The sequence below is a fragment of the Athene noctua genome, chromosome 5 (genome assembly GCF_965140245.1).
Source record: "Athene noctua chromosome 5, bAthNoc1.hap1.1, whole genome shotgun sequence".
Taxonomy (NCBI): Eukaryota; Metazoa; Chordata; class Aves; order Strigiformes; family Strigidae; genus Athene; species Athene noctua.
The window spans coordinates 60,664,372-60,677,074 of NC_134041.1; the positions used below are offsets into that span (position 1 = coordinate 60,664,372).

General features: G+C 37.5%; 1 protein-coding gene across 2 annotated transcripts in view; it reads right to left on the bottom strand.

Moving 5' to 3' along the window:
- Nucleotides 1-12,703, bottom strand: part of CACUL1 (CDK2 associated cullin domain 1) — a 50,863-nt gene that overhangs the window by 22,316 nt on the left and 15,844 nt on the right. The window contains exons 4-5 of one of the 2 annotated variants that reach the window (XM_074907823.1): nt 6,105-6,200; nt 46-148 (exon numbers count right to left, since the gene is read on the bottom strand). In XM_074907823.1, coding sequence (XP_074763924.1) covers nt 46-148; nt 6,105-6,200 — 199 coding nt within the window. The remainder of the gene's footprint in view (nt 1-45; nt 149-6,104; nt 6,201-12,703) is intronic. The other variant, XM_074907824.1, reaches the window with a different exon arrangement.

Here is a 12,703-nt window from a genome sequence, read left to right on the forward strand (position 1 = left end):
TTTTCCAGACTCTCATTATAAGAAAAATTCAATAGGTTTACTTACGCATTAGGTTGTAAATGTGCTTTTCTGCAACATGTTCCGTAAACAGCTTTATAAGGTCATCTTTTAAGTCTCTGTTAAGCTTGGTTTCTATGTAAAATTTATTCTGGAAAATAAGACAGAAGTTTTCAAGTTTGTTTTTCATAATAGCAAATAAATTTATTTTTTTCCCTGAATAAAAATAGTTCACAATTTTAAAGCTGTAGAATATTTGACATGTAAAGTGCTTCCTTGGTGACTGCCATTTATACAAAATATAACGTTCTTGTACAACCGAAAAGCATGTATTTAAAATTAAGAATGCATGTGGTACTATTGGTAATAAACCCACATGCAGGCATGTTGGGTTTTTTCCCTGTATCTATAGATATATCTCTACACTGATCCAAACTGGGGAGTTTATAGAAAAAAAAATACTTCAATTTAGAACTTTATAAACACTCTAACACCAAAATAGGGCTAGACATCACATTTATTACAAGAGAAAGCATTTTTACTAATGTCTAAAAGTGATTAAGCCATTAAAATACGCACGTCACAATAATAAATCATCAGTAGAGCTATCCACTTCTGTGGTTCATCAATAATCTCAGAGGATAGCTAATCAGAATTAATCAGCTGTGGAAATAAGTGATATATAAAAATCTATACAAAACAGAACTACATTAAAATTTTTAGGATTCAATTATCTTGACACACTCAGCATTAATAATAAATTCACCTCTTCAGCCCTCAAAGGAAATTCTATTCATGAGTTCCTTCAGGGCCTCTATACCTAATGCACTATTTGGTGTTATTCCTCAGTTCCCAGCCTGCAACAGAGAGTAAGATTTCTTGCCTCTATTTTATTCATAGGTGGGGTTTAAATGCTGGAAAAAAATAATTGTTTCAAGATAAATCTCCTATTGTTACAATACTAACATGGAAATAGACCAACGGAATTCATCTGGACAACTTATGTGAAAGAGTTAAATAGATACTGTAAGAGAAAATCAACTTAATCAAAAATAACTGGAAGACTTATCTTAGAGATTTATAAAAGGGATCTCTTAAGGGAGAAAGGTTTTTCCACACTTTAAATCAAGTTCTCCTATTCACTAAAGCATTTATAAAATAATTGGAACAAATCCTTGGAACACTATTAGAGCAATCTTTACATTTATTTTATGAAACTCATTCTCTTGGCCATTACCAAAACTACACACACACCATAATAAACTGTCATGCAGAAGCCACTTAAACTTTCAAGACAAGCATTCAGCAGCAGTTATTTACCTTTAATGAAAACTGAACCTGTTCGAACAAAGACAACCCAAGGGCTGAATACATGCCCCTACTGAAGTTTAGGTTTGTTGCACTGATGGATAACAATCTTAAGAAGTTTTAAACATTTAGTAACTTCCCACTGCCAGTTACCTCCCTGAAGCTATCCTACCTGTAGAGGTTTTATCAAGGGATGCTAATCAGTTGTTTCTCCCTTACGTGGGCCTGTTCTTTGAGCAGAGATTTTGAGGGAAAGGCTCTGCAGACAGAATAACCTGTTTTGTAAGAAACAGACTAACTTCATTTGCAATGTTTTTGATCAATGGTGAATTGCCATTGCAACAGAAACTCCCATCTTCTGGGGAGTGTTAAGGTATACACCACACTACAGACTTTCATCAGACCTAACTTCCTAAATCATTTCCACCTCGAGCTTCCACAGGTGCCACACACAGGATTGACCAGAGCACCTCAGCACAAGTCTACTGACCCGAACCAAACCTGACAGTGTCAGCTTCTTATCTCAACAATATCAGATTCTTAGGACAACTTCTGATTCTTACGAGTTGACAGATGAAATGCACCCAGCTAAGGAAACAACTTACTCTGTTCTTTGCCTAGCCTCCAGAACTTCTTACATTAAAAGTAGCTGATGACATGCAAACTGTGACGCTTTCTTTTGTTTAAGAGTTGGAAAGCCTATACCTTAAGTTTCATAACTAAAAAAAAAAAAAAACAACAAAAATACCTCAGTAGTTTCAAGAAGAAGAGTTACAACATATTACTTACAGACAGAACAACTCTTCACATTTGCTCACCTGGAAACACCTTTCCAAAAGATGTTACACTTGCATGCACTTAAAGAGACACTGAAAAAGTGACCTAACACAAGTATGTCATTACCAATCCACAGTGCTGAAAGGAGACAGCAAAAGAGCTGTCACCTTCCCCATTCTTGTTAGTGGAAAAACAGGAATATTTTCTGTATGATATGTTACTACCTAGGCTGTATCAGTATTTCTTGAAAAGTGTGTCAAGTCACCTGAAGGCCTCAGGTAAAAGATAAGCAGATAGCAATAACTGATAAAGTCAGATATGATACAAGCACTTCTTCTGCAAACCACCATATCATAAAGCAATCTGGCAATCATTATGTTGATATTAAGAGAAGAGCAATAAATACTTGAAATAGGAAAGTCAGTATGAGTTCTTATTTCATCCACATATACTCACATATATTTGTGTGCAGACACACACAAAAAAGCCCTCTAGCTAATAAGCAATGAAGTGCAATACCACCCAGTAAGAACAGGAATATTTTAGAGGCAATGACAAAATTCTTAGTTATCTTAAAACCACAATGCTCACAAATGTTAGGCTCATTTAATGCCACAATATAACAGATTTTCAGCTACATATCTAAGTATAATTAACAACTGAAAACATATTAGAAAGAAGTATATCATCTAAATGCTGATTTTAATTTTTCTTGAAGTGGAAATACGATTTTTATTCATTCATGTGTGCAGCATACTGCGATATGTAAAAATCTGTAGGTATCCAGAATAACCTCATCTAGATTTACAAAGCAAACAGTTATTCACTAGGAATTATTTTTAGGAATAAAGTACCGTGTGCTAAATTGACTTACAATTTAATTTGCTTTATCTGCAGTTACATCCCAGAACTTTCAAAGAGCTTAAACCCACAGAATTTTGGAAGGACAGAAGTGCTTTGAGTCTCCACGCTTTCCTGAAAAGTCCAATGTAGCAGCGTAAGACTGGAAAAATGCATCACCAGGTGAAAAAGAAAGCCACTGGTGCTCTTAGCAAAAGGAGGAAAAAGAAAACTCCCTCAACTGCAAAGTCAACCCTCTCAACCATCACTCAAGAAAAGCTTTGAAACACACCTTGGTCACCACATACAAGCAGGTTAAGAAATTAATATGGTTTGACAGATATCAAGAATAAGACGAAAAGTGCTGCTGTTGATATCAAAACTCACAGGACTAATCCTAAGGCAAAATACTATCCTTTTTTTGGCCACCAAGGCACAAAAACATGTTCTAGTTGTAAAAAACACTTTTAGGTTTTCCTCAGATTCATAGATTTTTAAATATTTTAAAGCATATTTAAAGTTTTGCTAAGCAACAATATAATTATCCTTTCAGAACATAGTTTATCAGTGAAGCTCAACAGCCTTAGAAACTCCTGATTAAAGCAATCACATCACTACCAAAAAAGGAGAGCCCTGCCATCTCTGAGAAAAAGGCAGAGTTCAACAACTTAGTCCTCTTAGTTAACAATACACTGAAAGTATCTATTAAAGTAACTGCAAGGCTATAATTTATACTGTAGAATAATTGGGCTTTCACCTCTTGCAATTGTTTTTAATTGTATTTTCTTGTCAAAATAAAGGAAACTGCTGCTGCATGAGAGAAAACTTGATTAGCCACTTCAGTGTAAAACTGCAAGAGTAGCTGTACATAAGAGTACTTACATACGCATACAGAAAAAACTGAGACAAACATTCTTCATCCTGACTTCCCTAGAGATATTTTCCACATCATGCACAACACTGATTAATAAATGATCTCACAGAAAAAGTATGAGACTTAATTTGACATTAGCCTTCAAAACCAGCTATATAGCTGAGCCAAATCAGCATTGCGTTTGGCAGCAAGAGGAACTAACACGTAAGTCACTAATTCTACCTGAAGATCTTTTATAAAAGATGGGGACAGACATTTTAGCAGGGCCTGTAGCAACAGGACAATTGATAATGGCCTTAAACTTAAAAACTAGATATAAGGGAATTTTTTATTTTTTTTTACAATGAGAGCAGTGAAGCACTGGAACAGGTTACCCAGGGAGGTGGTAGATGCCCCATCCCTGGAAACGTTCAAGACCAGGTTGGACTGGGCTCTGGGCAACCTGATCTAGTTGAAGATATTGCTGCTCATTGGAGGGGAGTTTGGACTAGATGATCTTTAGAAGTCCCTCCCAACCCAAACTATTTTATGGTAACTCTCAGGCCTAACTTTAAGTCACTTAAATGAGAAAGTTTTTGCTGGAACAGAATTTTACTGCCCGAACAAATCACTAGTCATCCTTTAAAGAATCTTCTCCTTTAAAATGATAGAGTACTTTCACTTTGTTCTCAAAAAAAGCCCCCAACTGTGTAACTATTCATTCTACAAGTCTGTTTATTAGTCATTAACCATTTCCACTATGTTCAGATATCAGTTATACTCAAACTCTAAACAGGAAGCAGTGGGATACAGAGCACTCCTCATCTGAAGATACAAGAACTATGCCACAACCATGTATGAAGATAGGTACAGAAATCTGTTCAGCAATTATACCTTGTCTGAACACATAGACAAAGCTTATAATGATAAAATCTGTGAGGTTTTATGTCTATCATGAACATTTTTTATATCTTAGTTACTGCAGTCTTGTATGTTAAGGATAGATTTTGACCTCTGTGATGGAACAACCTCAGTGACAGATTTGAGCATTTGATAGAAGTACACACTTGAACAGCTTATCTCCATTTGTAAATGGATATGAAATTATGAGATTGCCTAATCACCTGTCTGCAATAAACAAGTCAAGCATACATAGGTGAAAAAAAATGGCTAACATCTAAAAATATCTGAATGCAATAGGGGGGGGAAAAGTCTCTTCCTAGTTCTCCCCCAGCATTTCATAACAGGAAGCAGAAGAATAATAAAAATCACGACCAGGAACACATCCCTTAGCTTACAAGTGAAGCTGTAGCAACAGACTTCATTCTGCATTAACTAGATAAAGAGTGTATTGGAAGACACCCAGTTCAAGAAAGGCAATAATGCAACAAATCTAAAAGGTGACACTATGCTGAAAGACAACAGCAAATTACGCATTTCAGGTGCATTCACCATAAACAGTAGATCCTTCTAGAAAATACTTCCCGAACTCTGGGAAGCTAGCAATGAGGATAGTAGAGTCCTAGGTTTCTTTCATTTAAATCAGTTTCATCTTTTTTCTTTAAAAAGAAAAAAAAGGTGTCTTTCCCAACAAATACTTCTTTAGTTTTTATGTCTAAGTGATGTCAATGCAAGGAGAGTTTCTGGGAAAAGGGCAAATTTCAAGCTTAGAGTTATTCGTTACCATAAAAAACCCGATTAAACGTCTTGGCGCTTTAACAAAAACAATGCAAATTATGAACTTCTTCAGAGGTATAGAAAACTTCGTACATTACAAAATCAGCATGACAACCACTTATAGCCAATGGTTTCTGAACCTCTGCAAGTATGCCTGACAGTGCCATGAGTGTTGTCTTTATCCAGTCAACGCTCTCAACTGCTTTATCAAGTGACACAGACGTTTCCAAGACATTTGTCTTGTCTGAATCTGTGCAGTTTAAAAGCAAGAAACAATCACCTTTGTAGCCTGTCCAAACTACGAAGCCAACATAGAGCAAGCCAATGAACTATCCCTGTTCAAAAATATATACATCTTCACCTAACTATGTGGGAAGGCTTTTTTATAATCAAAATAAAAACCATTCCCCCCACTCCCAGGAAGGAAATATTAGGGCAGAAACCAATTGCAAAACTCTAAGTTTAAAAGCATGGCTTCCTCTTCCTCTCCCCACACAGTTTGATCAGTACTGTTACGCAGGTAGCAAAACCAGGCATGAATCATAAGTTCTACAAATTAAAAATCATTATAGCTGCATTTTATTCTTTTCACTTTCAGTCAGCATCTTGTGTATGGACATATTTTATTTGAAAAGAATTTTCTAAAACTTACCATATATATGAAAAGAGGCACAATGCTCTGCAATGCTCCCATATACTGTCCAAGAGCTACGTTAAATCTTTCAATATAGAGATCTGGAGGGCTGGCCTGCAAGAAACCGTAAAAGTCAGGTTGTAATTTGAACAAGAGAAAGATCTGGAACAGTATGGGCTATGCTTTCATAGCAAACTCAAAAACTACAAAGTATTTGATACACTAAGTCCACACAAAGCAAGCCACACATCATTCCAGAGTTTCTGCTATAACTCCCTCCAGCAAAACCAGTTTTCTTCAATAACTGGTTTTTGCCTAGGACTATATATCAGTGCCCAGCAAAAGGTCCATTCAATAAGGAATACAGTATGCCTGTACAAACTAGCATTTAGCATATGCAAATAAAAACACTTATGAAAGACTAGACCTTCATTTTGAAAGCACTGTCACACCTAGAATCCATAATCAAATTTAGGCTGCGGTGTGTGCTCCGACCCCCCTGCAAGATTTTACTCCAAAAGAGCAGGGAGGCATAAAGCTGCTGCTTTGCATCTGAGCTGGCAAGCGGCACATCCTCCAGCTGCAGGGAGCACTGTCCTTCACAGAAAGCAATTTTAAGTTTTTGCTGGGTCACCTAAGGCAAGTCAAGTATTCAGGGTGTGGAGCTGGTGGGACTATGAAGCAATGTCTTCAGACAGAGCTCCACTTCTGGCATCCTGCACTCCAGATCAGGCCCACAAAAAACTACTGCAGTGCTCCAACAGACAGCATTAACCTGTAGCCCCAAGGAAACCTTTGCTACACAAAACCCAAACGTGCCAACTTCACAATAAGCCTTGTAGAGCCCACAGTGACAACTGCTATTTTCTGTGTACAATACCATCTTTCCCCGAGAAGGAAATAAGGAAGCTAAAAAGAGCTGTTCTGCAGCAAGCTAAGTTAAATTGAGAAATGGGAAGTGCTAACCACTGTTCTTTTGTAAGTATTTATTAGGAGGGATGTAGAGGAGCTGCGTTAGAGCATTCAGGAGTGCACTTACACACCCAGGGATTGAAGTGGAGCTGGGGTAACGTGTTCCTCCACTATTCCCCTCTCCATCCCAATCCACCCACGTACAGTGCTCTGCCTCTGGCCCAACTCCTCCTGCTTTCCCTACTATGGTCTCTTCACAGGGGGGTGGGTAGATGCCCGAGTTTCTACTGTTCATATACATATATACACCTATACACACCCAAAGACAAAGTGTTGCTTGCTAATGAGAAGCAGAATTTCTCTTCCCTTGCACCATTTTCCTCTGTGACAGCGCCAAGCCAAAGGAGAATGGAGAACGCAGCAGTGGCTGGGACCTTGCAAGAAAACAAGCTCAAAGTTTTTTGTAAAGCCAAAAAACTGTGATGTGAGAAATCCTCAAGGCTAGCTGCACCTCGACTACCTCATTGGAACTTATAGCTGTTATCTTTATGAAGCAGATTTTTCAACCTTTGTATGTATGTTCACCAGGGGCTCTGAGAGAACAGTTAGAATTTATGTTGACTTTTTGCTCCATTAAGTATTCTAAATTTCTAAAAGTGGGGTTTTTTTCCCTTTAAACTAGTTTCTTTTGTCTCCCTCCTTAATATGCTTAATGGACACATGGGTAATTTTCACAGAAAACACCAATACAGAGCAGATGTTTCAGAAAGGAAAGCAAAACTGGCAGAGGAATAAAGAGTGTTATTCCATATGCTGTTGCCAAAGGTTATATATGGTTATTCCTCATTTTGATCATAAGTTTATAATCTTATTGCAGATGCAGTTCTCAGGGGTGGCCAAACAAATTTTTGTTCAAAATGCCAACAATGTATAGAAGTGGCTATGAACTCCAAGGACTCCCTTTCATATATAGTTACATACATAATTTGTTGCAAATAGCATGCAATGAAATCTGCATCTCTAAGCAGTATTTATTCCTGCTTCACTCCTTTTTAACCTCAACTTTAAATATGGTTTTACTCTGATTTGTAAAGACTTGGTTCACAGCTTCTAAGATTAAAGAAAAAGGAAAATTCTACTTCAAGGAACATGCCCGACAAAAGGAGACCATAGCCTGACACAGGGCACCACTCTCCTCTCACTGACAGTTTGCACTTCTCAAAAAAAACCAACCAAACACCAAAAAAACCCCTCAGAGAGAGAACTCATCTGGACAGCGTGTGATTTAATCCCACGAACAAACCCTAGGCAATGGTGTACAGGCAGGCTGCCACTCTTTTTACAGCAGACATTAAGGATTGGTATCTTTTTCCTCCACTGAAGATGAAAACTGCTAGCCCACCTCACAAAGCCTGTCGCATTAAGAGAGATGTTTTAGGAGGGAACAACTGCACACCCAGCTGTGAGAACAACCTCAAGGGTCCTTTAATGGAAGGACACCTGGAAGCTGTTAACCACCACCACCTTGTAACCAAGGGGAAAACAACTTCTTTAAAGACATAAAAGCTAAGAAAAGTCTGACAGCTTCAGGGGACACACTCACTAGTGTCAGGAAAATATCAGGCCTTGGTCTTAATCTTTAGACTGCAAAATCATAGTGTTAACCACTTTATCAGCATGAGATGTTACCTTTCAGTCTTATTCTCCTGACAGTGTTTTATGTTGAGCCTCAACAGTCAAGACACTAACAGGAAAGCACATACTGACACTGCTTGTCTCCAAAAAAAAAAATAAAAATCCTTACAATCAAACTGTCCCTACTCATTGCTTGACTTGTAAACTAACAAAAAACCCAAGCCAAAGAGAACTCAATAATAGTATTTTCACAGCTCATCTATGAATTATCGTAATCTGTGTGGGGAAAACTGAACCATCTGTTTTCTGCTCCTTACACCGTTACTGTATGGCTGCTCAAAACTGCTAGACAGAAATCAATTACTTGGTTGAGCATAGGAACTCTCTCTACATCTCTATATTCACATAAGACAGTAACTGGAGTGGGACTAGGTTTATATAAACTACATAAATTTTACAAGAAAAAAAGCAGTGCATGACATCAAATTGACAAATAGATCTTGCTAAGATTTTTCTATTAAATAGCCATCATTAGAGTAGACCTTACATTTAAAAATCTGTATTTACTCAGCTATAGCTATCATTAATAAAAAAAAAAAAAAAACTGCTTAGGCTGACATTTGTCACTCTTGGTCCTAGTCCAGAAAAGTCAGCATGTACTTTCAAGTACTTTAATTATGGGGGAAGAGGTGGAATTAAGCATGATATTTACTTCTTACAACCCCTCAAAAAAATACTAAGTATTTAAATCCACTCCTATTTTACCTGAGGGATGTATTACAAAAGCTATTCAAAGAAAAAAAAAAATATACTGCCTGACTAAGGTTTTTCCAGGAAGGAAGAGGATCCTCCATTCCTTCACTCCCCATCCTGAATCCTATCAAAATATCAATTCAGTTTTGGGGTTTTTTTTTTAAGACACTCTATACAGGGAGACAGCTTAAATCCTCTCCTACATTTGCTCTCATCTACCATTCATCAGGTTAAGAAGTTTTCCTATAGCAACCATACAGTGTGTCTGTGCACAGGAGCACTGAACACTTGGTCAGTTTTCTCAAGTTTGATGCAGTTGCATTTGCTTAACATCTTCAGCTTGGTTCTGAGTTGACAACTTCTTAGCATAAAACAGTATGGCTGCTGTTAAAAAACGATGTTAAAGACATCATTTAATCTCTTCAAACACCATAGTGGACATCTCAGCACCAAGAGAAATGAGAAGGAACAAGAAAACACATTTGAGAAAGGATGACATGTAAGAGGTATCTTAAACAAAACAAGCAATTAGAGACCCAGTACACTGAATTACCCTTCCCTTATTTGAAATCTAGTATCTAGGCATTCCAATGAACTTGTGGGCAAGAAACTGTATATATGAAAGAGATGTGAGAGGTTTTCCAGTGTGAAAACCAGTTCATAAAGAATATCATTCTTTAACTGAACATACATATGAAACCAGAAGACATGCTGCTGGCTCAGGACAACTCAGGAATGGCTCACAAGAAAGAAACAGTGACAACAGTTCTTTGCTTGAGGAACACAAAGTTATTAATCTGTTTATGAATGGTCATCTGGTACAATCAGCAATATATTCAGTAAAGCTTACATTCCTACATTGAAGGGGCAGTTCCATTTTACTGGGACCATGCTCACTGCCAAAATGTCAGCATACATGCTGCAGCATCTCTCCCAAGCCTGCCAAGTGAAAAGGGAGAACAGCTACGACTGCACAAATTAACCTGCTATTCATGTACGTGGTCCGAGTCTCTTAAACCAGTTTCTGTTCTCTCAAGAAAATGTAATTTGTTTATTTTGCCTTGCAGACAATTTATGTGATGCTCAGGTCTACCTCACTAGGCAAGGGTACCATTAAAACTTTTTACAAAAAAGAGACATTAAGCCAAAGTACAATTCATTCAAAGGCTGTGTCTTCCCATTCTGCTCTGCACACAAAACTGTTCAAAGTTCTACAGTACCCTGACACAGCCTCGTATCATTGTCTTAGAGCAGCGTAGCAGACATAGACCATGTTTCCATTTCCATTCTGCATGTTTGTAAAACAAAAAGAGATTGCATCTAAGGACCATTAAAACTATGTTTCATAGTAAGAAATCTTCAGAATCTTCTCCATTTAGTAAACACACTCATTTGTGCCATATTTATTTATACCTTTTTGTATTTTTATCGGGGTCTGCAGCACCCAGTGTAGTGTGGCAAGGAACTAAAAATGACTACAGGAATACAAGCCTTTTCAAAAAGCTGCAGGCAGGGATGCTTTTCTCAGGTTAGCTCACGTGTGACAATGTCACGTTTGATTGCAATTCTGGCAATATGGTGACCCCTACCTCCACCTCAAGTCAAAAGCCATCTTTTTGATGTCCAAATGTAAAGATGCACACATTTCTAACACTTCTGGTGTCTGCCATCTGCGGTCTAATACTGATCATTCATTTGATCTGATTGACAGCAGTAAAGGCTTGTTTCACACACAGTTAAGCAAAACTGATAAATCCCCCATGGCACTGGATATTGGGGTTGGGATTTGGGGTTTTTTTTTCATTTTTAAGTATTATGGACCAGATAAATGGCCAGTCTGAGTCTCCTCTTTAAAAAAATTATTAAAAGATATTAAAAGACCATGCAGTTGACCCAAATGGACTTTAAGAAACACATTTAACATGTTTAGTAGAGAAAAGTTAGGAAATGCACATTCTTAATTTCCATTTTCCACCTCTATTTCTGATCTTTTCTATAGGCAGAACATAGGGGAGGCAGATTTGTTTTCCACATAAGTTTGAGAAACTACTGCAATTATGGAAATTATTTCAGGGAAACAACTAATTTCAAATTAATGAGAGCTAATTTGAGTGTTATTTCTATGCTACAAAAGAGGAGACATGAATCATGAAGAAGGCTTGCTATTTTTTGTTTAGCTACCATGTCAGACAATGCCCAAATGATGTAGTAAGAATGGGCTTCTTCATGTGGATGGAGTATATAATCTGGCCTCCTGTAAGTACATTACTAAAGTCTAGTCATAACTTCATTAGCAATCTGATTTATTAAGTTTACACAAAAGACAGACACAGATGATGTTGTCAAAAGTTCTATTTTACAGACTGGCATAACCATTCAATTACAATATAGCACTATGTAATGTAATCCTCAGTGTACCTTGGAAGGAAAACAAAATATATTTACAAAACAATCCAGGGTAAAATTACCTTGAAATATCAAGAACTGCTATGAATGGTACCCAGTACATAACTCTGCTCACAGTTGGAAGTTCAGTTTTACCAGTCCCTCAAAGCACTACTTGGATGCATTTTTATACCACCCCGACTACATGCAAAGCTCACTTAAGCTTCCTGCTGTTACTCCTGTAATCAGGAGAAATGCTGAAGGTTACACAATTGTTCCAAAAAGACAAATAAGAAAGTTCAGAACCTAATCTGAAGTTTGGAGTAAGACATCTGTATTTATCAGATTAGTATTTCAGAAAGAGTTGGGAAAGGAAATGACAGGCTCCTCCGCATGGGATGGCAAAATTCTATACAATCACAAGGGACAAGTGGAAGGCAAATATGAGACAGAAAAGAAGAAAGTAAAAGGCAAGGAAGGAACAGATTGTCCACAGCAGATACTGCTGACATTTTTAAGAACAGATGGCAGTGACATGATATAAGGCACTTGGTTCCCAGAGATTTGGCAGTCCTCAAAATAGTGGAATGGCTTTTACAGTAACCTGACTCCAAAGCACATTCTTCCAAGAAAACAATAGGTGAGAAGATATTTTCATACACTGCACTGACTGGTCTGAGAGCTGACAAGACAGAAGGCTTAGAAGTTGCAAGGATGAAGCAGGAAAGCTTTCTGGCATCACACAGTTCAGACCCTGAATCTGCAGGGCCTGGGGGCCACACAGCAGCCATGCAAATTATTTACCAACACCAGTGACCCCTCAGTTCAGTCATCTTCATTATAAAAAAAAAATATTGTTCATAATAAGAAAACCCACACACATACACATTCATACATAACTCAATACGTAATAGAGGAGAAAAACCCCAAGC